Source organism: Felis catus, chromosome A1 (assembly GCF_018350175.1).
Source record: "Felis catus isolate Fca126 chromosome A1, F.catus_Fca126_mat1.0, whole genome shotgun sequence".
NCBI lineage: Eukaryota > Metazoa > Chordata > Mammalia > Carnivora > Felidae > Felis > Felis catus.
Genome location: NC_058368.1, coordinates 199,262,298 through 199,290,018, shown reverse-complemented (window position 1 = coordinate 199,290,018; position 27,721 = coordinate 199,262,298). Strand labels below are relative to the sequence as shown.

General features: G+C 37.2%; 1 protein-coding gene across 3 annotated transcripts in view; it reads left to right on the top strand.

Moving 5' to 3' along the window:
* Positions 1 to 4,350: 4,350 nt before the first annotated feature.
* NDUFS4 (NADH:ubiquinone oxidoreductase subunit S4) overlaps positions 4,351 to 27,721 on the top strand; it is a 112,417-nt gene continuing 89,046 nt past the window's right edge. Inside the window, exon 1 of one of the 3 annotated variants that reach the window (XM_019811113.2) lies at positions 4,351 to 4,539. In XM_019811113.2, the coding sequence (XP_019666672.1) occupies positions 4,366 to 4,539 (174 nt within the window). In that variant the 5' untranslated portion in view covers positions 4,351 to 4,365. Of the gene's footprint in view, positions 4,540 to 15,374; positions 15,450 to 27,721 lie in introns of those variants that run through there. The other 2 variants (XM_003981420.4, XM_019811115.2) reach the window with 2 other exon arrangements.

The window sequence follows — 27,721 nt, the reverse complement described above, 5'->3', positions numbered from 1 at the left end:
TTAGTAGTATGGAATCAATTTTTAGGAGCACCAGTTAAAGTCTCTCACAATTAGTGTTCCTTAGAATACCACTTGGGAAATGAGGTTAAAGATACTCAGTGAATTAAAAGCTATGCCAAACTACTGAGGAGTCAGATAAGGTTACATGGTGAGTACTAATTAGCAGTAGAATAAGTGTCTGAGATTGCTATTTTGTTTAATAATGATGAGCTGCTCAGGAGGATTTTGGTTACCATGCATGAAATGCAAACAAAAAGTATTTTAAATACTTCTATTGAAATATTAAAAAAAAATTTTTTTTTTAGACCTAGACAATTTATTAAGCTTAGTGGTAGACTCTATAGTTTAGGTGAAATTGTAAGTAAGTAAGTAAGTAAATAAATAAATAAATAAGTGCACATGGCATGTTAATTCTGTTCAGTTCTTAGGCCTATATATTATACGTGAGGTTAGCAAGGACTTCAGGTATGGGCAGTGGAGGGAATCCAACAGAAGATCAAGGAATCAGAGGTTCTACGGGAATGTATTGTTGGCAATGCTGATTTTGGATCAAAGGCTGTGTAGAAAGGAAAACAGACCAGTGAAGTCTTCCCTTGAGATTCCAAATTCACAGAAGGAAGAGACTAGAATAGCTGGTAGGTGGAGAAGTTGAGTTTTGGTCAATGGGACTAGGAGCAGGGCTACAGTGAGTTGCCCTGATGAACATTGGGACAGATCATAAGTTACTTCTTAAAAATGAAAACATGTTTATTAAAATTTAACCCAACATCAAAACCACCCGAGGGCTTAAAATTCCCTTTGAAATAGAGAACCCAGATACAGTATGGCCAAATTGATTTTTTGATAAAGGTACAAAAACAATTCAATGGAAGAAAGATAGTCTTTTTAACGTTTATTTATTTTTGAGACACAGACAGAGCATGAATGGGGGAGGGGCAGAGAGAGAGGGAGACACAGAATCGGAAGCAGGCTCCAGGCTCTGAGCCATCAGCCCAGAGCCCGACGCGGGGCTTGAACTCACGGACCGTGAGATCGCGACCTGAGCTGAAGTCGTACGCTCAACCGACTGAGCCACCCAGGCGCACCAAGATAGTCTTTTTAATGCAGAGTGCTGGAGCAATTGGATACCCACAGGTAAAAAAATTGAAACTTGACCTAAGCCTCACACCTTATTGACTAAATATGCAACTCAAAAAAAAAGGCCATAGACTTAACCATAAAAGGTAAAACTAAAAAAACCTTTAGAAGAAAACATAGGAGAAAATGTTTAGGACATAGACTTGATGAATAGTACGAGGACATGACACCAAAAGTAAAATTCATGAATTAAAAAATGACTAATCTGGTCTTCACCAAAATTTAATACATTTACTGCGCAACAGACCCTGTTAAGAGGATGAAAAGACAAGCTACAGACAGGAGAACATATTTGCAGACCACATATCTGATAAAAGACTCATATTTGGAATATATAAAGACCTCTTAAAATATAACAGGCAAAAACAAATAATGCAATTAGAAAATGAGCAAAAGACATGAGGCATTTAACTGAATAGAATATACAGATGGCAAATAAGCACATGAAAAGATATTTGATATTATTAGCCATTAGGGGAGTGTAAAGTAAGGCCATGATGAGATATTATGATATACCTACTACTAATGTTAGCCGAGATAAAATAAGAAATAGTGAAATAGCAAATGCTGGTGAGGATAAAGAGAAACTGGTTCTCATATATTGCTAGTAGGAATGTAAAATGGTATAACTGCTTTGAAAAATCATTAAGCAGTTTCCTAAAAAAACAAATATACATGTATCACATGACCCAGCATTGTGCTTTTGAACACTTATCCCAGAGAAGTGAAAATTTATGCCTACACCAAAAAATGAGTATTCATAGCAGTTTTATTTATTTTTAAAATGTATATTGTTTTGAGGGAGAGAGCAAGTGTGCTCCTGCACAGGCATATGTGCATGAGCAGGGGAGGGGCATAAAGAGAGGGAGAGAGAGAATCCTAAGCAGACTCCATGCTCAGCGTGGAGCCCAGTGTGGGACTTGATCTCACAACCACGAGGTCATGACCTGAGCAGACCCCAAGAGTCTGATGAGCCACCCAGGTACCCTGCAGTTTTATTTTTAATAGCCCAAAACAGAAAACAACAAAAATTTTTACAATAGGTGAATGGTTAAACAGATAGGTATGCTCATACATTTATCTTACTGTATTTGCTTTTCTGGAGGGTCCTAATACACCAGGAATGTTACTCAGCAATAAAAAGAAATGGACTGTTCATATATGCATTAATTTGAATGGTTCTCAAGGGCATTATGCTGAGTGTAAGAAGCCAATCTCAAAAAGTCATATACTACATGAGTCAATTTATGTAACATACTTGAAATGTCAAATTATAAGAACGGAAACAGTACCGTTGAACTTTGAACAACATGGGTTTGAACTACGCAGGTCCACTTATATATGAACTTTTTTTCAATAAGTACAGTACTGTAAATGAATTTTCTCTTCCTAATGATTTTATTTTTTCCTTTTAAATTTTTTTTATTTTTGGGACAGAGAGAGACAGAGCGTGAACAGGGGAGGGGCAGAGAGAGAGGGAGACACAGAATCGGAAACAGGCTCCAGGCTCTGAGCCATCAGCCCAGAGCCCGACGCGGGGCTTGAACTCACGGACCGCGAGATCGTAACCTGGCTGAAGTCAGACGCTTAACTGACTGCGCCACCCAGGCGCCCCTATTTTTTCCTTTTAAAGCAAACTATTTTTTTAAGTAAATTCTATAGCTAACATAGGGCTCAAACTCACAAGGAGTTCCTAATAATATTTTTTTCTCCAGCTTACTTTATTGTAACAATACAGTATAAACTATACAAAATATGTGTTAATTGTTTATGTCATTGGTAAGTCTTATGATCAACAGTAGGCTATTAGTAGTTGAGCTTTGAGGAGTCAAAAATTGTATGTGGACTTTCAACTGTGCAGGTCCCCTGAGCCCCTGCATTGTTCAAAGGCCAACTGAACGGTAACCAAGAGTTGTAACTTGGGAGTTACTATAAAATGGTAGCACTCTGGAGATCTTTGTGGTTTTGAAATAATTCTGAATCTTGATTGTGGTAGTGGTGTCATGAATTAACACATGTGATAGAATGATACAGGACTATCCCAACATTTTACATCAATGTCAGTCTCTTGGCTTTAGTATGTACTAGAGTTATGGAAGATACAATCCATGGGAGAAACTGGCTGAAAAATCTGTACTATTTTTGCAACTTCTTGTGAAATCTATAATTGTTTCAAAATAAAAACTTTAAAAGAAAATTCCCTCTGAGACATTTCTCCTTTGCCTTCCTTCATCTTTCTGTTCATCTCCCTTTTCCCTTGACATGGCTTTCTCTCCTTAGAGTTAGGTGTAAGGTGCTACAGTGTTGAATCTCTTTCTTTTCCTTCTTTCCTTATGTATTTTCTTTTAATTCGTCATAATGCAGAACCAAGTTATCCCCCATCTTCCTGTTAATCCTCTTCTTTTAATAAATGTTATGTTTCCAAGGGCTTAATGTTAAAAGCAGGAATCTTAAAAAAAAAAATCTCTTTAAAAACAAAACCCCACAAACTAACCTTTTATTTTCAATAATTCAATTAATCGTTTTTAAGGTCAGTAGCTTACAATACAAGGATGTTTCCAACACTTGTCTCAGAAGATAATTTTTGTTTTATATACATGAAGCATTAATAATATTCTTGGTGTGTACGTATTATGATCGCACAATCAGAATTTACTGGGAAGGCAGGGGATTTCAAATATTGTGTTCTATTAGTTTTTCATATGAACCTACATGTCAAAAAAATAATCCTTTTCCGGGCCATGTGTCCAAACTGGAAAATATGATCGTTACAACTAGACAACATCAAACTAAATACAGCCCTTTCCTGAGGGCTTGCAAACTGAATCTGGCAACACTTTGCAAAAGTACTACTTTAGGTTCTCAAGAACCCAAAGAGCCCTCTGGCTCTTCCAGTGGGCTCAGCCCTAAATATGCTCAGCCCTTTGAAAAAATTATGAGTTGCAGGTGTTTAAAATTTCCATGTTTTTTGCGTTTCTGTGTGTGTATGTGTGTGTTGGGGGGGGGGGGAGGGTTCTTTTCATTGAATAACCAGTAAACAACCAGTCCTAGCAACAAACAAGGATTACAATTTGTGGAGGTAATATTTACAGAATGCACTGCTGCATTTTCTTCCATTCATTTTCCTTCTTATCTCTTTCAATCAAACCTATTACCTCTTTTCTGAACTCCAGCATTTAACAAAACGCCAAACAAAAAATGAAATTAACAAAAGCCCACTTCATTACGATGGAGCCCCAGAAGCTTGAGAACGAAGGAAGTTTGTCCCTTCCGGTGATCCGTTCTGGCGTTTGCCTGCAGCAAGATGGCGGCGGTCTCAATGTCAGTGGCGCTGAGGCAAATGTTGTGGGGGAAAAGGGCAGTGGCTGTAGCGGCCATTTCCGCTTCCAGGGTTCCTACCAGGTAACAGGATTGTCAGGCTTCTTCTTCAAGCTTCTGGGGTCTCTCCACTTTTGGGGAGGTCTCTGCTGGCTGGGTTCCGGAGAAGGCCTCTGGGAAAGCGTTCTCTGCTGACCCTTTCCTCCGGAGAGGGCGGTTGGATTTGGGACTAGCTGCTTTTCAGGGGCACTGGCCAGGCGAGTGGGGGTGTGAATGCGGGGATGAGGGGAGGAGGACCTCTGGTTTCTTGGAAACTTTGGGACTATTGCTGTGAGAGAGGGTCTGTGGGGTGGGGTTGTCTCCAGGGCTGCGAGCCGAGCCCTAGCCCCCAGAGAAGGGGAGGAGTCTCACTGGTCTTTCTCCCCACTTTACGCACCCCCTCCGTTTTTCACCTGTTTGTCCGTCACTCCAGGCCTTGTTGGGGTTAAATCCCTCTTTCCCTTACATGGCTTTAAGTGGTATTAGTGGGTTTCTGAACAGAAAGATTGTTTTATTCATCAGCCTGCTTGGTTGGAATTCAATGTTAGTGAACATACCATTGCTAGTAATATTGGAAGGTAATTTCTAAAAGGCTGGTGGTAATGCCGGGAGGCTTCCTATCAAGAATTTTATTAAAGCTTCACAATAATTCGGAGATTGTTGCTGTTGTTTTGCTTTGAGCGTTTTTGTGATGGTGCTTTTTTTTCCTGACTGCATTAATCCTCGATTTCCCTCTTAACGCGAATTTTCCTGACTGTGGTACTAACACAATAGCATGTAAACACGGTAGTGTGTTTATCTGCAAAGCATTATGTTTTATCGCTATTTCGCTGCCTATTATAAATCAGGGCATGTATTGAATGCCTTTTGCATGCTCTGGAGACTACACTGAGTGCTTAGAATAACACGGGAAGACTGCAGGGACAGATGGGGGTGGTTAAAAATTGAGGGTCTAGTCAAATACTAATTAATTTAGTGTTAAATATAAAGGGAGTCCCGAGCGTTAGAACTAGAGTTAATTAGAAAGGATTTGTGAGGTAAATTTTATTAAGGTTTTGGTGTGTTGGGGCGGGGGGGGGGGGGGGGGGGGAGAAGAATGTCCTGAATAGGGTCAGTGGCTTATGAAAAGCTTTGAAGGCAATAGTGGATACATACATAAGATAGAATTGTTGAAAAATAACGATGCTAAGATTGGGGAAAGATAAAAAAAAAAAAATTGTAGTGAACTATTGTACATATGAAGACTTGAAGAATGGGAAGTGTTTCTCTAAATAAAATACCCGACTGGTTGACTTAGGGCTGTAAGAGAGGTGATCCAAGTTAGTTCTTGTTCTCCTAGACATTATGGAGAATAATTTTGCATTCCCAAGTAATAATGTATTCACAGTAGCCCTAGAACTCAAAACAGAGTTGAAGGGGCCACTGGTGCATGGCTAATTAAGACATGACTGTGTATCTAACTAAATTCTATATCTAAGTCAGCCATTTTGTCTGCAGTTATTGTAGTTGAAGTTAAGATACTGGATTTTAGAAACTGATGATAACTAGTACTACTTACGCAAATTTGAAGAGTTTCTGTTTGCAAATGTGTTAGAGATTTGAAAATAAAATATTAAATTATGTAAAGTGATCTTTGTTTCACACTTTAAAAAACGTAAAAGACAAAGAAAACAAATTTTAACCACAAGTCAAATGACACATTCATTTGCCTTTTTTTTTTTAAATTTTTTTTCAATATTTATTTTTGGGACAGAGAGAGACAGAGCATGAACGGGGGAGGGGCAGAGAGAGAGGGAGACACAGAATCGGAAACAGGCTCCAGGCTCCGAGCCATCAGCCCAGAGCCCGACGCGGGGCTCGAACTCACGGACCGCGAGATCGTGACCTGGCTGAAGTCAGACGCTTAACCGACTGCGCCACCCAGGCGCCCCTCATTTGCCTTTTAAAAATTTTATTTTTTAAGTAATCTCTACACCCAGTGTGGGGCTGGAACTCACAATCCTGAGACCAGGAGTCACATGCTCTACTGACTGAGCTAGCCAGGTGCCCCCATTTATTTGCTTTCTGTAACACATTTTTTTGTCCAGAGAACTAGTGATGTTCATCTCCCCTTGAGGGAAATTTATGGCCCTTCTCTCTTACCTATTATTGGCTTTTCATCCTTTAAGCATTGTCTTTCCATTATGTTTTGAAGGTAATGAGGATCTGAAAAGGTTGTGTGTGGAAAGAGTACCAATTAATAGGATAATCTAAATCTATAATTCATTTTATTGTAATGCTTAGAAAACATTTGCAAATAATGTAACCTTTCAGATCACTTGAATAAAATGAAGGGTAGAATCAGTAAGGCAGTTGGTAAGGAGGGAGTAGTGAACAAATACTGAAGAAAGTGTGAGTAGAAGGAAAGAAGCTGTTACATTAACTTGTACGAAATTACAGTGTATTAGTACAAAACCAGAGTAAACCAAAAAAACCCAACAACATACACACAAGGAGAAAAATGGTTTAAACAGTGTAGATGATTCCGTTGATCTAGTTCCTGAGCTCGTGTTCCAGAGTGAGTCTCAGTTTCCATGTGCTTCTCATTTCTCTGGACTGAATGAGAAGGGGGAAAAACCGGATAAATGGCCCACATTTATTCTTACTTTCCCTGACTTTCTGACAGAATTGTCCAGGGTGAGTTTAACTATTTAGGATTTTAATCTAAAGGCTAGATAAAATGGTGCTCTTTCAAAATAGCAATACTTCGGACTCCATGTTTGATACAGTGTTTTTTGTTCTATTTTGTTTTTTTAACCTATTTGTGTATTGCCTAGCCCTGTTTCATCACTTTTCAATTTGAACTGAATCTTGTGTTTACCTCAAACACAGTTCCTTAGGGTCTGCATAGGGTTTTAATTAATGACTGTGGTGAGGACTAAGTGTATAGACTTTTTTTTTTTTTTAAGTTTATTTATTTATTTTGAGAGTGAGAGCACGAGCTGGGGAGGGGCAGAGAGAGAGAGAAGGAGAGAGAGAAAATCCTAAGCAAGCTCCACGCTGTCAGCACAGAGCCCATCGCAGGGCTCAAACTCATGAACCATTAGATCATGCCCTGAGCCTGAGCCGAAGTCAAGAGTCGGATGCTTAACCACCTGAGACACCCAGGTGCCCCATGTCTGGATCTTTTTTGTGAGCCTTATTTTGTGTTTCAATCTCTGGCTCTATTGTGTCACACTATTTCCTTTTTCAGCATTAGATAAGCCAGGAACCTTCAGTGAGTAAGATGTGCTGAAGTTGACAGTCCTAAGGTTGACAAGGGTTCTGTGTATATTACACCTTACTGGGAAACTGAGCCCACATTTGAGAAGCATTTAGGACATTTAAAGCCAGTTATTGGCTTCTACTTCAGATAAGATGGATCAATTCCTCTCTGAAAAGCAGCTACTTTTGCTGTCTTTGAAACATATCAAAGCCAAGTTTAGTGAGCTTGAAATATTTCTAAAATACCCTTTAATAGGTTTAATTCTTTTGCTTATTTTTCTCATTAAGAAATACCCATAATGGTTCATGAGGTTTCAGCAGTAGTAGAGATCTTTGTTGAGTTCTTAGGAGAATTAAATATTTTAATACTAATGAATATTAGAATAGTGTCTGGCACATAGTAAACTTTACCTAAATAAACACTACTTTATTATTGGTTTGAATAGCCTGAGTATTTTTCTTTTCATTAATCTTGGTGATAGATATTGTGGTAGATGGTAGTATTGTTGAAAATATTTGCTTCCGTTTTCTGTGACAAGATTATACATTGCTGCTCCATTAGTCAAGTGATTTGTTTTGGCCAATGAAATGTTACTGGCAACAATATGCCATGTCTAGCAGAAGCTTTAAGAGCTGTCCCGTGTTTTGCCATGTCCCTTTTCCCTTCGCCTATAGGGTAGACATTTTAGGTGGGATTTTTTTCTTTTAGTCTAGATCCTGGAATGAAGATCACATGGAGCAAAGCTAGAAGTTGATTCTTACAGGTTATATAAAATATAAAGTGACTAAAAAATAAATCTTTGGGACGCCTGGGTGGCTCAGTCGGTTAAGCATCCAACTTCAGCTCAGGTCATGATCTCACAGTTCATGGGTGCAAGCCCTGCGTTGGGCTCTGTGCTGATAGCTCGGAGCCTGGAGGCTGCTTCCGATTCTGTGTCTCCCTCTGTCTCTGCCCCTTCCCTGCTCATGCTCTGTCTCTCTCTCTCTCTCTCTCTCTCTCTCTCTCTCTCTCTCTCTCTGTGTGTCAATCTCTCTCTCTCTCTCTGTCAAAAATAAATAAACGTTAAAAAAATAAAAAGAAATCTTTGTTGTGAGTTACAAAAATGTTTGAATTTTTGGTTGCCTCAACATAACCTATATTGACCTTTTTTACACACACACGCATGCATGCAAATGAGCAGGTTTTAGCACATGGACTAATGTATCAGTGAGGTCACAGGCTTTTGGAGGGCTGGAAAAAATTTTTATTTATTTTTGTATACTTGATGGCACCTAATGTAATGGTTCACAAATAATAGTAAACGTTGATCACGTATGTGAGTAAATACATATTTAGAGATGTGTGATTGTGAGGAAAAGCAGGAAGCCATGGGTGGTATTTCTGTTAATAGCCTCATCAGTGAAAGCCAAATACTAACCTCCATAAGTGTGAATATAAAATATCTACTACATATATTCTTTTCTAATTACTTGGAGTGGTCTGAGATTAAAATATTGACCTGAAACTCTTAACATCTGGATTGAAGTTGACTTATGAATAGATTTTTTTTGTACTCAGAAATTTCTTTGACAAGTGTCCTGACTCTTTTGTATTCAAATTTTATAAAGAGGTAGAAATGAATTTATTTGGGAAAGGGTGTTCATGGAACATGATAACTTTCTTGGCATAATAGTAACTAAATGTGATTATCAGACTTGCCTTCTGGAAGTTATTTTACAGGAAGTTTTTAAAAATTAATGATACATTGAGCTTAATGGAGAAAGAAGATGCAACTTGGTTCCTTTGTTAGACATGTTTGAAGAAGTTTCTGGGCATGGGTGAATATAGAACAAGACTATTTCACATGGAAAAGCTTCTAAAATATATCCCTTGGTTGTCTAAAGTTGAGAATCATTTTTATAGTATTTGTTCTGAGCACAAATTAATAATAGGTGGCCTTTATTTCTCATTGTGTATTAGCCACTGTGTATTAGCCAGTGACTTTACCTGCATTATCTTACATATTTCTCACAGTGACCCTATGAACTTAGGTGTTATTTTTCTCATTTTTCAGATGAGGAAACATTTTAAAATTTACATTGCTAGGAAATAGTCTGGTTTAGCAGCCAAGGAACATGTTGACTTTAGTAATGAGAAGTATATGTCTGCTAAGAGTAAAACCTCAGTGTCTTCTCTGTTTTTCTTTTAGCAGGATGTCTTTATTTGAGAAACTATCTGATGCTCTTTACTTTCACTGTTCCTTTTTGTACAGTGACAGTCTCCAAATGAGGAATTTGTTTTCTTTTTTTTGTAATAAGGATTTCCCCCCCTAAGTTTGGTAATTATTTTTGCTGAGAAACTTTGTATATGTGACTTGATTATGATACTTTCTTACCCCCTTAAAATGCAAGTAATACATGTTTTAAACAAGGTAAATGGAATATATTTTTCTTTTTTTTCTTACTCCAGTGATCATTAGGAAAAAGTTATTGTATTCTGATGCCTTTAAAAACTATCAAGTGTCTGCTATACTTTCCGAGTTCTTTGTCTGCTTTTTAATAGTGTTTTTGTGTCCTTCCTTGACTGGTCTGCCTCTCTTTAGCAGTTTCACTACCCTTTTTCATTTATTATGAGTTTGAATACCAACCAAGTAAACCTGTTAGGATTTGAGTAAAATAAAGTAGGCTTAATGAAGCTCTGATGATGGCTGAAATTTACTTTGTTGCGATTAAAACCTTAAGCTTTTTTAAGGTTCACAGATAATTACGTATAATACATGAGCTCCTATTATAACTTTTCTTTTTTAGTTTGCAATGTCCAAAGACCCTGATGGAACTTTATTGTACCTGAATTTTGGAGTGGCCAGATTCTTGACAGTGACTTTCATCTAAATATTTTTATATTTTAGCAAACTATTCTAATTCTTTTGCCTTTCATGTAGTGGCATGAGAGCAATTCAGAATTCCCGTTTCAAATTTTCTTTCTTTTGTCTTATTTTGATAGGTGAATACAATCTTAGGTTCTTTAGAACTAGTTAATTGCTCATATGTGACCTTTTTGCATTGACTTAATTTTTTTCCTTTATGGGATCATGCTCCAGTTTAGTGGTTTTTTAAACCCTTGCTGTACATCAGAATCACCTGTTGTGTGCATAAAAAATTCAGATGCCTTGGCCCCAATATGTATTAGTTCAATAAGTTTAACTTGAGGCTTAACTCTGGTGATTCTGATGGGAAGCTAGGTCTGAAAATTACCGTTTGTGTGTTTTAAAATAGTTTCCATGCTATATCATGAAAGACTTCAAAATGCATTTTTCCTTGGGGGTCGGGTGGAGATTTCCAGAAACAAACAAAAATTCTTCCATCTTTGCACATTTCCCTAATCTAAATTAAGCTTTATGCTTTTCACCCATGCACTGGATGGAAGCTTTTTCTTGGAGAAATATCCTTTGAGGGAGAGCAGGCATTTTGGTAATTTTGGAGAAAGCAGGCCATGTTACTCGCTCTCTAGAGACTCTTGTTCTTCCTTTTGGAAGAGCTCAGGTTTAATATAGCGCAGCTGTTGAACTCTGCCCTTCAAAGTTTTAAGAAGAAAGTGTTTTATCCTTTAAAATGGAAATGCCTTTTTTAGGGAGGTGGTCTTTGGCTGGATATAGTTCTCTAAGAAAGTTGCATGCTTTTCTAGAGTTCTTTTGTTTCTGTGATTTCTTAGAATTGTTTCAGATGTTGAGGGCACAGTCTCAGAGTAAAAATCTGGCTGCTTTGTAATATGTTTTGCTGTATCCTTAACAAAGCTAGATGAAGAGTTTATTTCTTTGTGTTTTCTAGGACTCGAAAATATGTTCTTTCCTTTATTCAGCCACTCTATACATAAGTAAATGGTCCTTGAATAGGGTTTACTAGACAAAAGATCCTGTTCTAGATGACTGTTCAGCAAGCCATATGCTTCTCCTAAAAATGTCAGTCTGTCTTGATGAGCTTTAAAGTGAATACAGATGTTTTGGCTCTTTTGAGGACTACCACTTTTTGTGTGGAAAGAGCACTTCTTTTTCAGGAGATTTCTTCAATATACTTACAGAAATTTGCATGAAATTTATATTTATAACTTTTGTCTTTTAAGTCTAATGAAATTAGATTTAATTAGGCATTAATAATTTGAGTTTAATTTTAATATCCTTAGTATAAATGAGATTTGGGAAAATAAAATAGATCTCAATATGGCTTTTGTTAAGGTTTTGTATTTATTTAGTCTTTTTAAAAATTTGGAACTCAAATTTTTACCTTGTAATATTTACCTTTATGCAATGAAAGGTGATATTTTGGCAGGAAGGGTTACCTTTTTAGATGTTCAATACCTTTTACTTTGCTAGGTTAACGCTAGAAGTAATAGTCATTAGATTCATACAGTGTTTGAGTTGGGAGAAAACTCTAGGATATTCCTGCCTGACCTCTTGTGTATGCAGGAATCTCTAGAATTTCCTGTTTCTTGATTATCTAACACTTGAGGAATAAATGGTAAATTTCTGGTAACCCGAGAAAACGTTCTACTTTTAGATTCGCTGGTAAGTGATATTCCCTTTAATACTGTGTAGAAAAAATTCTAACCCCCATGCATATGTCAGCCTTTCAGATAATTTAAGATATTTGTCATTACTCATTCTCCCCTTTAAGTGTATGCTCTAGACTTAGCATATATTGTGTGTTGTTTTGTTTTTTTACCCTTTATTAATTTATTACCAGATTTCTTAATTATTTACTACCTCTTGGTACTCCTTAGGATATATTCCATTTTGCCAATATCTTCCTTTGAGCTGTATACTGTTAACTAAATGAAATTACCAGAGGTGATAACTTAGTGAGTTGAAATTGAATTAAAGAGAAAAGTTGACTTTAAGTCGGAATTTAAAAATTTTTATTTTTAAAATTATAAAGAAAAATTCACTTTTTCCTTTTGGTGAACAGTTTTTAGAATTTAATACATGTATAGATTTGTGTAATCACCACAGTAGTCACGGTACAGAATATTGAAAGAATTCATCACCCTGAAAGACTCCCTCATGTTACCCTCCTGACTCTAGACCCTGGCAGTAAGTTATATTTTCTTCATCTCCATAGTTTTGTAGTTTTGAGAGTAGTTATCTTTTCTTCATCTCCATAGTTTTGTAGTTTTGAGAGTATAATATAAGTGGAACCAGGCAGTATACAATCTTGTAAAGATTGGTGTCTTTCACTCAACATAATGCCTTTGAGATTACCTAAGTTGTTGTGTTTATCTATAGTTCATTCTTTTTTATGGCTAAGTGGTACATATTTTGTGGATGTACCACACAGTTTATCCATTTACCCCTTGAAGGACCAAATGTCCTTATTTTTGGTTTTTAATACTTATAAGTAGAGCCGCTATAGTCAATACTTGTGTACAGGAGTTGTATGAACATGATTTCATTTTTCTAGAGTAGCCACCTGGGAGGGAGATTCCTGGGTCATTGGTAGTATTTGTTTAATTTTATAAGATACTAATAAACCATTTTCCACAGTGGTTGTATCATTTTCCTTTTTCACTAGATATGTATGAAAGTTTTGTCACTCTGTGTCTCATTAACAGTGATATTGTCAGTATTTTTTAATTTAGCCATTTTAATAGATGTATAATGATATTTCATTGTGGCTCTTTTTTTTTTTTATGTTTATTTTTGAGAAAGAAAGTGAGCAGGGGAGGGGCAGAGAGAGGGGGTGACAGAGGATCCTAAGCAGGCTCTGTGCTGTCTGCTCCGGAGCTTGAACTCACGAAGTGTGAGATCATGACCTGAGCTGAAGTTGGACACTTAACCAACTAAGCTACCCAAGTTGGTGGTTTTTTAAATAACAATTTCATTGAGATATAACTTATATTCCATAAAATTCACTCACATAAAGTAAAATTTGATGGTTGTTAGTATATTCACAGTGTTGTACAACCATTCATAGCCAATTGTAGAACATTTTTATGACCCCCAAAAGAAACTCTGTGCCCACTAGCTTTTACTTCTGTTTCTCCCTTTCCCCCAGTCGTAGGCAACCAAGAATCTACTTTCCGTGTCTGTAGATTTGCCAGCTCTGGACATTTCATACAAATGGAATCACATATGATCTTTTGTGACTAGCTTCTTTTACTTAGCATGATGTTTTCAAGGTTTATCCAAGTTGTGGCATCTATCAATACTTTATTCCTGTTTATTGATAAATAATATTCCACTGTATGGACATACCACATTTTATTTATCCATTAGTTGATGGGCATTGGGGTGGTTTCCACTTTTGATTATTCATGAGTATGACCTATGAAACATTTGTGTATAAGTTTTTGTTATACATATGTTTTTATTCTTTTGGGGATATACAGAAGAGTTGAATTGCTGGATAATGTTGTAACTCTCTGTTTAGTCTTTTAAATTTTTTTTTCAGCGTTTTAATTTATTTTTGGGACAGAGAGAGACAGAGCATGAACGGGGGAGGGGCAGAGAGAGAGGGAGACACAGAATCGGAAACAGGCTCCAGGCTCTGAGCCATCAGCCCAGAGCCTGACGCGGGGCTCGAACTCACGGACCGCGAGATCGTGACCTGGCTGAAGTCGGACGCTTAACCGACTGCGCCACCCAGGCGCCCCTGTTTAGTCTTTTGATTAACTGCCAGACTCTTTTTCCAAAGTGGCTGCACCATTTTACATTCCCATCAAGAGTAAACGAGGGTTCAGTGTCTTCACAACCTTGCTGACACTTGTTATTGTCTTCTTTATTATAACCATCCTAGTGAGTGTGAAGTGGTATCCGGTGGTTTTTATTTGTATTTCCATGATGGCTAACTCATTGTGGTTTATATCTGTTTCCCTAATGGCTAATGATGTTGAACTTTGGGGAAGTGTTTGTTTATATATTTTGCCTATTTTTTAATTGGGCTGTTTGTTTTTTTATTGTTGAGCTCTGAGAGTTCTTAAACTATTCTGGATATAAGTCTTTTGTCATATATGTGGTTTGTAAATATTTTCTCCCAATCTGTAGCTTTTCTTCTTTTAACTGTATCTTTTACAGAGTAAAAGTTTTAATTTATTTAAAGTCCAAATTACCAGTCTTTTTTTTTAATGGATAGTACTTTTGTTGTCCAAAGAACTCTGCTGAACCCTGTCAGCGAGCCCTCTTGCTCAACTATAGACCCCAACAGTTACTTCTTATTGTACTTTCTTGAGGCCTTGACAAAGAATTTTGCAATGACCTAAACTTTCCAACCACCAGACCAGAAGAGCCCAGATAGCGGTGGAATGCCTAGAAGACCACACCTCACCCATCCCCTTCTAGCCCATGATCATAGGCTAAACACATACTGACCCCTACTCATAGTCTCACACTCTTTGCCTCTCTTGAACTTACTCCTCTGAACTCTCTCTTCAAAACTCTAGGTGTCCATCTTGCTGGTAGAGGTAAATTGTTAAGGCTCAAGCCTGCCATCTCCTATGGCTGCTGAAATAAATGTCTCCCTTTCTCTTTTCCAAACCCTTGTCTGTAGAGTTATTGGCTTCTCTTGTCGAGTTTATCCCAATTTGTTTGCCAATAGTGTCAACATAACCAATTAGCAATACCTCTGATTTGTCCAGGCCCCTCAGGATTCCCTGGAAGGAACAGAAGGCTGTTGAAGCTCCAGGGCTTACCCATTTCCTGAGTTTCCTGAGTTTGCAGCTGTATGTTTGGGAGCAACCGCAGGTTGAAGATTTTTTTGTATTCTCAAAGTTTTGAAGTTTAATATTTTACATTCAGATCTATGATCCATTTTGAGTGAATTTTGTATGAAGTGTGAGTTTAATTTGAGGTTAACTTTTTTTGCATGTGAGTATACACTTGTTCAACACCATTTTGTGTTTACTGTGAAGATTATCTTTTTGTTTCTGTTTTTTTAAGGCGTTATTTTTAAGTAATCTCTACAACTGATGAATTTACAACCCCAAGATGAAGAGTTGTGTGCTCTACCGATTGAGTGAGCCAGGCTCCCCTAAAGACCATTTGTTTTCAGGAGTGCCTGAGTGTCTCGGTTGAGCATCCGACTCTGGCTCAGATCATGATCTCACAGTTTGTGGCTTTGAGCCCCATGTCAGGCTCTGTGCTGACAGCTCAGAGTCTGGATCCTGCTTCAGATTCTGTGTCTCCCTGCCCCTTCCCTGCTCGCGCTCTGTCTCTCTCAAAAATAAGTAAACATTAAAAAAAAAAAAGACCATTCTTTTTCCATTGAATTGATTTTGTACCTTTGTCAGCAATCATTTGGTTATATCTGTCTGGGTCTGTTTTTGTATTCTTTATTGTGTTGCATTGATCTAAATCCCTTTGCCACTACCACACAGTTTTTTTTTTTTTCCCAACGTTTTTATTTTTATTTTTGGGACAGAGAGAGACAGAGCATGAACGGGGGAGGGGCAGAGAGAGAGGGAGACACAGAATCGGAAACAGGCTCCAGGCTCCGAGCCATCAGCCCAGAGCCTGACGCGGGGCTCGAACTCCCGGACCGCGAGATCGTGACCTGGCTGAAGTCGGACGCTTAACCGACTGCGCCACCCAGGCGCCCCCACGGTTTTGATTACTATAGCTTCAGAGTAAATGTGTATTAAAATTGAGTGATTGTGATTCTTCAGTTTCATTCTTTTTTTTCAAAAAATGTTTAACTATTCTAGTTTCTTTGCCTTTTCATCTAGATTTTTTTTATTTTTATTAAAAAAATATTTTAATGTTTATTTTTGAGAGAGAGAGCACGTAAGCAGAGAAGGGGCAGAGAGAGATGGAGACCGAATCTGAAGCAGGCTCTAGGCTCTGAGTCGTCAGCACAGAGCCTGATGCGGGGCTTGAACCCACAAACTGTGAGATCATGACCTGAGCCAAAATCAAGAGTCAGATGCTCAACCTACTGAGTCAGCCAGGCACCCTTAAAATTTTCAGTTTCTAATTGTATATAGAAATAGGATTGATTTGGGGGCTCCTGGCTGGCTCAGTGGGTGGAACCTGTGACTCTTGCCCTTGAGGTCTTGAGTTCAAGCCCCATATTGAACGTAGAGCTTACTTAAAAAAAAAAAAAAAAAAAAGAAAAAAAAGATCGATTTTGTGTTATGACTTTTTATCCTATAACCTTGCTAGATTTACTTGTCCTATATGTATTTTGTAAATTCTTTGGGATTTTTAAAAGTAGATGATCATGCAGTCTGTGACTAGGGTCGGTTTATTTCTTTTGTTTCAGTCTCTGTGCCTTTTGTTTCTTTTCATTTTCCCAAAGGATGTTAAAAAAGAATGGTGACATTAGACATTCTTCCCATTTACCAGGCTTTGAAGCATTTAGGTTTTCACCATTAAGTAGAGTGTTAGCTAAGGTTGAGGAAGTTTCCTTCTACTACTAGTTGGCTAAAGTTTTTATCATGAGTGGATGTTCAATGAGACTTCCTCTCATTGAGAGAGAGACAGAACATGAGCAGGGGAGGAGCAGAGAGAGAGGGGAGACACAGAATCTGAAGCAGGTTTCAGGCTCTGAGGTGTCAGCAGAGAGCCTGATGTGGGGCTTGAACCCATGAACCGCAAGATCATGACCCAAGCCGAAGTCAGAGGCTTAACTGACTGAGCCACCCAGGTGCCCCCCCCCTTTTAATGTTTATTTAGAGAGAGAGTTGGGGAGGCGCAGAGAGAGACAGGGAGTGAGAATCCCAAGCAGGCTTAACGCTCTCAGCACAGAGCCCAACATAGGGCTCCATCTCACCAACTGTGAGATCATGACCATAGCTGAAATCAAGAGTTGGTTGCCGAATTTAGTGAGCCACCCAAGTGCCCCGAGACTTCATCTTTGATGCATAAATTATTTAGAGGAGTTTTGTTTAATTTCCAAGTATTTGGAGATTTTCCTCTCATTTTCCTATTAACTAATTTTGAGTTTAATTGCATTATGTTCTGAAAATCCAGTTCCCTGAGTTTCCCTTTTCAGTTTCCATCCAGAAATTTGTGACTTTTCTTACCCTGCTCTGTAGTCAGGGGCTAAGAGATGGAGAGACAGAGAAACTAGAAAAAAACAAAAACTGCAATAGGTGTTGGTCCTGTTTTTTGTTTTGTTTTGTTTTGTTTTTGTGTTTTAGAATCACAGCTTTAGTAACTGAAGTGATGGCTCTTTCAGGTTTCCATGTGACCACGGGATTGCCTATAGCTTGTGCATGGTGCATGAGAGAACAGAAACGGGGAAAAACATGGGTAGTTTCCATACTTACACATTTCTGTTAGTTTCCTTTGTAGATCTTTGGCCAGAGTGATTCTTCTGGAGGAATGCTCACTCCTGGGTTTCTGGCTACATGAAATTCAGGCAGGGGATACTGGAGAAAAAGAAATAAATTCACTTCTGGTTGAGTGGTGTTTCACTTCCTTGATCTGCCTGCTGTTTGCTTTTTAGCAAGAAGCTGTTCTGTGTCTCCTGTCCTGAGTTTATGGTTACATTTAGTGGAAGAGACAGGGTGGAGTGTGCTTACTACATCTTACCAGGACCAACCATCTTAGGATGAATTATTTTTTAAAGTCAATTGTAGTATTTCTTGCATTTTAGCATATCTGAATAGACTTAAAAGATGTAAAAATGACTCAAAAAAGTTCTTCATACAGATCGTAAACCATTGATTCTCAGCTGTTGGAGGAGGAAGGGAGGAATTAACAACATACCATAATCTTAGAAGTAGAGAGAGGATTTCAAAATATATGTGCCCGTGGTTGAAAATCATGGCATTTAATAAAAGGTGGATGTTTGTTGCCCATATAAATGGTCAGAAATATACATTAAGTTACTGGCTTAGACCATCAACTAATAAATCTAAACTTTAGAGGATATGGTAGTCAGAGATTTATTCTGACGGAAATTTTAGTATCTTCTCTCTAGAATATGTACTCTTATATACAAAATCAGAGTTTTATTTTTAGGGGATTCATGGATCTCATACTTTCTAGCCCTTCCATAGAGAGTATTAGATCTTATACTATGTTTATACTAGCTCTTGTGTTAGACCTTTCTCAGTTACCAGTGACAGAAACCTAGAAACTCAAATGGCTTGGCTTAGTCAAGAAGAGGGAATTGGTTTATATTATCAAGCAAAGGAAAAGGTAAGGATACAGCTAAATGGTCCCAGGGACCAGAGCTAGACAGGGACCAGGCTCTCTTTCTAATTTGTCTCTGTCATTCTCTGAGTGACAGCTACTATTTGAGATTGTTTTTTCCTATGTGGCAGATACAGCTAATGAAAGTTTTTTTTAGACTTATATCCCATATCTTTATCACCAGGGAGGGACTGAAAATCCTTTTCTTTGGTACTGGGATCTATCTATCTATCTTATCTATTTATTTATTTATATTTCTTATTTTTTAAAGTAATATTTATTTATTTATTTATTTATTTATTTATTTATTTATTTATTTATTTATTTATTTATTTATTTATTTATTTTAACATTTATTCATTTTCAAGAGAGAGAAAGCCTGAACAGGGGAGGGGCAGAGAGAGAGAAACACAGAATCTGAAGCAGGCTCCAGGCTCTGAGCTATCAGCATAGTGCCTGATGTGGGGCTTGAACCCATGAACCGTGAGATTGTGACCTGAGCTAAAGTCAGATGCTAAACTGACTGAGCCACCCAGGCGCCCCTGGTACCAGGTTTTAAAAATCTTAGGGAAATAATCAGTGAGTCACATTAGACTAAGGGTTTACTATAATATGTAGTCATTGTATAGTCATAGTAATTCTGCTTATATTGCTGTGTCATATGCATACATGGGAACTCTGGAAGTCAGGTGTAATGAAAGGTAGGCCTTCTCAAACAAAAATTAAGAATAGTATTTTATATCAAGATCTCTTTAGGGATTTTTAAGGAACAAATAATGTTTGTGTATACTGTGTAGGCTGACTTACCTTTTTTCCTAATGAACTCTGGGATTTTGCTTGCTAAAGTTTATTCACTCATTCAGCAAATATTTGCATTTTTTTCTACTTTCAAAAGGCTGCATTTTTACAGGCTTTACTAGAAACATCTGTCTTGGTGTTCCTTGGAACATCTGCTTTAAGGATGTATGTGTAGGATAGAAATATTCAAGCAAAGTCTAGATGATCATCTTTTGGGTCTTGTGATTGGGCTTTATCTTAGATTGGCATTTCTTAAAGTAGAGTGTAGATGATTTATTTGAGTTGACCCAGGAACTAGAAATGAGGAATTTCTAGACAAGGAAGGAAAAAGTATGATGCTGAGATTGCTGCTGTAAGCACTAGAAACTCAGTTCCACTGGAACCTCCTAAGAAGTATACAGAATGCCTCTCAGTATTGTCCATTTGAAAGATGGAAGGTTTGAACATTTATCCACTATTTTTCATTCTCCTGTGGTTGAAAGTATAGACTTTTCTGTTCTTTGAGCTATACCTGTGCTCCTGAAGACCTGAGGCGTACATAATGGGCTGGTTCACTTGAGATGGAATGTTGGTGCATAACCTGAGTCTGAAGGTCTGTAATGGTGGCAAATGACAAATTGGCCAGAGGGGTGACATGAGCACCAAAGGTGTTGGTTACAGGCTTCATTATAACTCAAGGGTCTCTATAACTGATTTTTTTGGAGAGGGTGCTAATACTTCTATTAGCTATTATGTACTGAGCACTTAGGCACTGAGGTAATTGCTTTCTGTATGTTATTTTATCTCATGACAATGATCTAATTTTCTTTTTTTTCTTTTAAAATTTTTATTTTTGAGAGAGAGCACGAGGCAGGAGGGGCAGAGTGGGGGAGAAGCAGAGAAAGAGGGGGAGAGAGGGTCCAAAGTGGGCTCTGCGCTGACAGCAGAGAGCCTGATGTGGGGCTGGAACTCACGAATTGCGAGATTGTGACCTGAGCTGGAGTTGGACGGACGCTTAACTGGATTAAGCCACCCAAGCACCCCTGAATGATTTCATCTTAGATGGTCTATTGACAATTATAGTTTAATCGATTGCTAGGGTTGTAAATAACTCACATTTATTGGAATTTGCTTTATTCACCAGTACTATGAAGGACATGACCAAGGATTGGGAAACTGAGGTCTTACAACTTACTTAACTAAACAGTAATAGAAGTCTCTAGGAAAGGGATGGTTTCTTCTGTAAAATTTCATGTTTAAAGAATTCATGATGGGGGTGCCTGGGTGGCTCAGTGGGTTGAGCGACCGACTCTTGATTTTGGTTCAGGTCATGATCTCATGGTTCATGGGATTGAGCCCCACATTGGGCTCTGTGCTGACAGCATGGAGCCTGCTTGGGATTCTCTCTCTTCTCTCTCTCTGTCCTTTCCTCCTCCCCAACTTGTACATGTTCTCTCACTCTAAATAAATAAACTTTACAAAATAAATAATTCATAATGGCAGAATACTTCCATACTATGTACCATAGTTGACCAGAGATTGTGTATAATACCCCAGTAAACAAAGGTCAATTTACAGATTTTTCTTTGAATTTGAGAATGTTAACAGATAAGTTTAGTGGCTGGTAACCTTCTTAATCTCATTCTCTGGATTATTTTCTCTTCACTGATACTGCTGAATAATTCTAAGATAGTTAAATTATTTTTTCTACAGCTGCGTTTTAAGCTCTTGCTCCTGTCCCACTGTCATCTTTGACTGTTAATATGGTGGTAGCCTGGTCTTCCATCTTCTTCTTATTTTTTAAGATTTTATTTTTGGGTGCCTGTGTGGCTCAGTCAGTTAAGCATCTGACTGGCTCAGGTCATGATCTCACAGTCTGTGAGTTCGAGCCCCATGTCAGGATCTGTGCTGACAGCTCAGAGCCTGGAGCCTGCTGCAGCTCCTCCCCTGCTCATGCTCTGTCTTTCTCTGTCTCTCGAAAATAAATAAATGTTAAAAATAAATTAAAAAAAAGATTTTATTTGTAAGTATTCTCTATATTGAGCTTGAACCAGCAATCCCAAGATCGAGTCGCACGCTCCGCTGACTGAACTAGCTAGGCGCTCCTTGTCTTCCATTTTATTAATGTGGTTCACTTTAAATGTGATAAGGTGGTTTTAATGTGGTAAAGCATACCACTTTAGTGCATAGCTGGTACTGGAATGGATACAACATGCATTTGAGGTCATTTTAGAAATTTCAGTTTCTTCTTCCCTTGAGACTTAAAACATGGTTTTTCTGTTGCTGATGAGTTCATGGTTTAAGTACATCTTAGTTAATGCTGATAGTGATCCCTTATTAGGGCTCAGATTTTTATTTTGGTCTCAAATTTAAACTTTCAACTTCAAGTTCAAACTGTTAATTTGGCCAGTCCCCTTAACAATGTCTTACTAGTGTCCTTGACCCAAGCTTCAGGAAAAACTGCTTTCCAGAGATAGACATATTAACTCCTGATATTAACCATGCTGTCAGGCTGTATTCTTAGCTTCATACTTGAACTACTTTACTTCATGTATCAGTCCAGTCTACCATCTCTGTCCAACAGCAGTTAGGAGCACACATTTTGGTCAGATCCACCTGTATTTGAGTCCTACCTATGTCACTTCGTAGCTCTGGGCCTTCTTTGTGCCTGTTTTCTGTTTTGTAAAGTGGATATCATAACCTCTCTTTTCAAGTTACTTATATATATATATATATATATATATATATATACACACACACACACACACACATATATATATGTGTATATATATATATATGTGTATATATATGTGTGTGTGTGTGTATGTATATATATATATAAATAAATATATAAATAAATATATATATAAATATATAAATATATAAATATATAAATATATAAATATATAAATATATATATATATATATATATATATATATATATATATATATATATATATATATAAAAATAATCCCAAGCAGGCTCTGCACTGTCCGCACAGAGCCCTAGGGTGGTGCTCAAACTCAGGAACCATGATCATGACCTGAGCCAAAAACAAGAGTTGGACCCCTAACCGACTGAGCCATCCAGGTGCCCTATTCTTTCTTTTGTGGCTTCTTTCTTTTCCTTTTTGTTCTTCCTTTCTCACCTTTCTTTTTTTCCTTTCATAAATCTTACCTAGATTCTAGTTCTTCTTCCTGGATTATGAGAGCAACTTGGATTTTGTTTGTTTATTTACAGTATTTTATTCATGTGTATATGAAAGAATTATCTGCACCTGGCTTTTTCCAGATTGTGACCTCCCATGCACTCCTCAGCTCAATGCAATCTATTTTTGGCATCCACCATTCCACTGAAATAGCTTTCATCAAGGTCGACAGTGACCCTGTTGCTAAATTAATAAACTCTTCTCAATCCTTATCTTATGTGACCTTTGCAGTCCCAAAAGATGACTTTCTTGTAATTGAAAGATTCTTCCTTTGACTTATACTTTGGCTTTTCTCCTTCTCAGTTCCCTTTGAGTGCCCCATCATCTTTTGCCCATTCCTTGAGCTGTCAATATTTCTCATTTGATTTAATAGCTCTTTATTCTTTTAAAAATGTTTTACATTATATAATATTTTGTATACACTTGAATATATGTAACATACATATTTTAGGAAGCATACTGACAAAGTGAATTCATGTGGACCCACCATCCAGTGTAAGAACTAGAGAATTACCAATACCGTTATTTGCATTCTCTCTGTGGTAGGCTGAATAGTTGTCTCCTTCTTCCCAAATATATCCAATGTTCTAATCCTCAGAGCCTGTGAATGTTACCTTAGGTGGCAAAAGGGACTCTGCAGATAGGATTAAGTTGAGGATATTGAGATGGGAGGTAATCCTGGCAGGCCCGATGTAATCACAGTGGTCTTATTAGGAAGGATGTATTATGAGTCAGAGGAAAAGCAAATGTCACCATGGAAGCAGAGACTGGAGCGATGTGACCATATGCTAAGGAATGCCACCAGCCTCTAAAAGCTAAAAAAGATTAGGAACAGATTCTCTCTTGGAGCTTCCAGAAGGAACCAGTCTTGCTTGACACATTATTAGCCTGTGAGACTCATTTTGGACTTCTGACCTCTAGAACTGTAAGAAAATAAATTTATGTTGTTTTAATCCACTAAGTTTGTGGTAATTTGTTAGAGCGGCAGTAGAAAACTAATATGCTTTCCTTGTATCTCATTATCTACCATGACTTCAGTTACCATCTATTTGTACTCAAGCCTAAATGTATATGGTTCATTTGCTATAATATATACTTTTCACTCAAGCCAGTCAGCACACAACTTAAAAAGGGTAAAAGATGTTTAAAAACATTTAAAAATTCAACTGAATTCTCTTATTATTCTACTTAGTTATTATTTAGTACTCAACCAAGAAACAGCAGTTGTTCTGGTGCGAGATGACTGGCTTATTAAGAGATGGTATGGGGCACCAGGATGGCTCAGTCAGTTACGCAAGCAGCCGACTTCGGCTCAGGTCATGATCTCGCAGTTTGTGGGTTTGAGCCCCGCATCGGGCTCTGTGCTGACAGCTCAGAGCCTGGAGCCTGCTTTAGATTCTGTGTCTCCCTCACTCTCTGCCCCTCCCCTGCTTGCTCTCTGTCTCTCTCAGTCTCTCAAAAAGTGAATAAAAATGTTTAAAACAAAAAAAAGAGATGGTATATCTTTACTGGTAAGGGGCTTCCTAAAGGATTTCCAAAGATAATTTTCATTCTTTGTAGTTTTTGCCTAACACACTGACTTTTGGACCTACTTTCCTTTGAGATGTAACTCTGCATCCTTTTCTTGAATTCTGGACTTCTAGACCCTTAGATCTCTACTTGGATGTCTCCACTTGGATTTTTTACAGGCCTCTCAATCACAGTACATCTGAAACAATTTGATTATGATCATATCCTCTACCACTCCATTCTTTTTCTCCCTTAGTTCCTGTTACCAGTAACTTGCCAGTTACCTAGCTAGAAACCCATGTATTGTTGTCTCCTCCCTCTCCCTCTGGCCTTCCCACACTCGTTCGTTCTCTCTCTCTCTCAAAATAAATAAACCTAAAAACAAAGAAAAAAGAAAAAACTCAAAACATTGCCTGTACTGTCCAGATACTTTTGTTTTCACCAAGCATTCAATGCTGCAGGATTGAAAAGGGAATTAAAAAATGTTTAGCATATTACTTTGATTCATTCCCATTAAGTGCCTATTATGTGTGGTACAATCTTGGCAAACATGCTCATAATTTATTTTAAAATTATATATAGTACCACAAAACAGTTCAAATTTTAGTTGAAAAATCATGAATTCTTTCCCCCCAAATATTTATTTTTCCACCATTGCTTCATATTTTGCCTTCTCCCAACTCCCTCCCAGTAAATTAAATAAAATTTAACAATATCTACAATATTCCAAAATGCCTTAAACCCTAATAGATTCCATTTTTTAATTGATTTTATTTCTAAAACAAATAGAACTGAACAAATTTAAGTAAAATTATGTGGTTTGTTTAATGTGGGCTGTAACAGCAGAATGTGTAATTCTCATTCTTAAAAGTCAGGGTGTATTCTGCATTTTGAGCATTCAGCAATTCCAAAATCTATAGTATAATAGCTGTGTAGCTATTTATTACAGAAAAAAATACTCTTGGCAGTATTTATATGTGCAATATATGTTCATCTTTTCTATTCTTGCTTTGATGAAAAATTTTGGAGTCCTAGTGAAAACTCAAGTTGCAATGAAAGCTGTCTTTCTGACAAAATTCTCCTTACACATTTTAGTAAATGTTGCCATAAGATAAAGTCTGTGATACTATTATTCGAGAAATGGAAGAGGAGGATGTGTCATTAACCTGTAAGTCATCACTTTTCAGTAATCTATGATGTCACTGACCATGATGGCTACATTTAAAACTCTATAAAGAGTTGGTTCATGAGGAAAACAAAAATCTGAAATGCTATCCTGCTTAAGGAAATGGCTGCTATGCAATATTTTTAAATGTTTATACTATTCCATAATCAAATGAGCCCATAGGTATTTACTGAGTATCTTTTCTTTGCTGAAGATTGTGTAATGCTGTGAAACACAAAAGTGAAGAAGAAACAGTTCCTGCTCTCAAAGAACTGACGTCTAGTGGGAAGCAGAGACAAGGAAATAAGCAATCACAATGAAGCATAACAAGCACTAGAAAAAGTAAAAGTTAAAAACAGAGTACTCTAAAACCACATAAAATTAGTATTATAGTCTAAGCTTGTAAATTCAAAAGATGCTCCATAGAGAAAGTGATGTTTAAACTTTTTTTTTGAATTTACTGATTCTGAGGTAGAGAGCAAGTTGGAGAGGGGCAGAGAGGGAGGGAGAGAGAATTCCAAGCAGGCTCTACACTGTCAGTGCAGAGCCCAATGTGGGGTGTGAACCCATGAACCATGAGATCATGACCTGAGCCAAAGTTGATGCTTAACCAACTGAGCCACCCAGGCGCCCTGTGGCAACATCGTTAAGGAAGTTTTACTTGATAGTCCTGCCATCTGCCACAGTACTTCCCAGTGCCCAATACAGTTGTTCTTCCATAAATGGAAAAGCACCTAATATGTACCATTATCATAGAAATTACTACTAGCATTCAAAGCAGTGACATTGATATTATTGTTTATATGTCTGCCTTTATCCAATACAAATTTTAAAGCTAGCTACGGAGTCTAGCATTGTGCATAAGACATAGATGTTTGTTTCTTTTTCTCTTTCCCTTTCTTCCCTCCCTGTCTGTCTGTGTCTCTCTCTTTCAAGATTTTATTTTTTCTGTGCCCAATGTGGAGCTCAAACTTGTAACCTCAAGGTCAAGAGTTGCATGCTCTACTAACTGAGCCAGGCAGGTGCCCCAACATAGATGTTTTAATTAATCATCATCATTTTTGATTAATTAAGAATTAGAATTTTGGCTTTCTTTCTTTTTCTCTTTCTTTCTCTTTCTTTCAAGATTTTATTTTTAAGTAATCTCTACACCTAATGTGGGGCTTGAACTCACAACCCTGAGATCAAGAGTTGCACACTCTACCAACTAAGCCAGCCAGGCATCCCTACATTCTTAAATATATGGTCAGCAGAGTTCATCTGGGCTTTTTGAACATAGATATACTACTTTGTAATTGAAGCATTAGCTCTTGCCAGATCATTAGATTTTTCTTCAAAGAATATTTTATTGCCTGCATATTCATCAAGAAAATGTAAAGTCAAAGCATCTTTTTAAGGTATAGCATAGTGACTACAGTTAATAACACTGTATTACATATTTGAAAGTTGCTAAAAGAGTAGGTCTTGAAAGTTCTCATCACAAAAAAATTTGTAACTGTGTGTGGTGATGGATGTTAACTAGACTCACTGTGATTATCATTTCATAATATATACAAATAGTGAATCATTATGTTGTATACCTGAAACTAATATGCTATTTATGTCAATTATATTTCAAAACAAAATCTTCTTTAGGTGAATATTTTTAAAAGATGGAATGTAATTATGAAAGGTCAAAGGAAAAAGTACTGGTTTCACGTCTCATTTTCTTATTGATTATATTAGTTTTGTGATTGAAATCAAATTGTATATACACCTGACAATAGACTTAGGTGTTTAGCTAAGTAATTTTCTGAAGTCAGTGCAATTTTTAATTACTTTGTTCAGGATTATCAGTCTGCAGTTTTACTGACTAGATTTGGATAAATTTTACAGTGATTGTTGTTTTTCTTTTAATGGTATCAGTGCCTATAAAACTATTAGTTGAATAATAACAGCCTATTTTCTTTATTAAGCTAACCACTATGAAGTTTTCTGTGTGTGTGTGTGTGTGTGTGCCTTTGTTTTTATGTAGCTTTTTGTGCTCTTGTGCATATATATTGTTGTGTTATGTTTATGAAGTGGTAAGTCTAGATTGTATTTTACATTTTTGTTTTTTTTAGATTCTATTTGAATTTGTTTAAACAAATTAACTTTATAGACATACATTATTTTAAAAATAATACTGTATTTCAAAGTGGCACTGCTTTGCTAAACTAGTACAGAATATTTTCAGT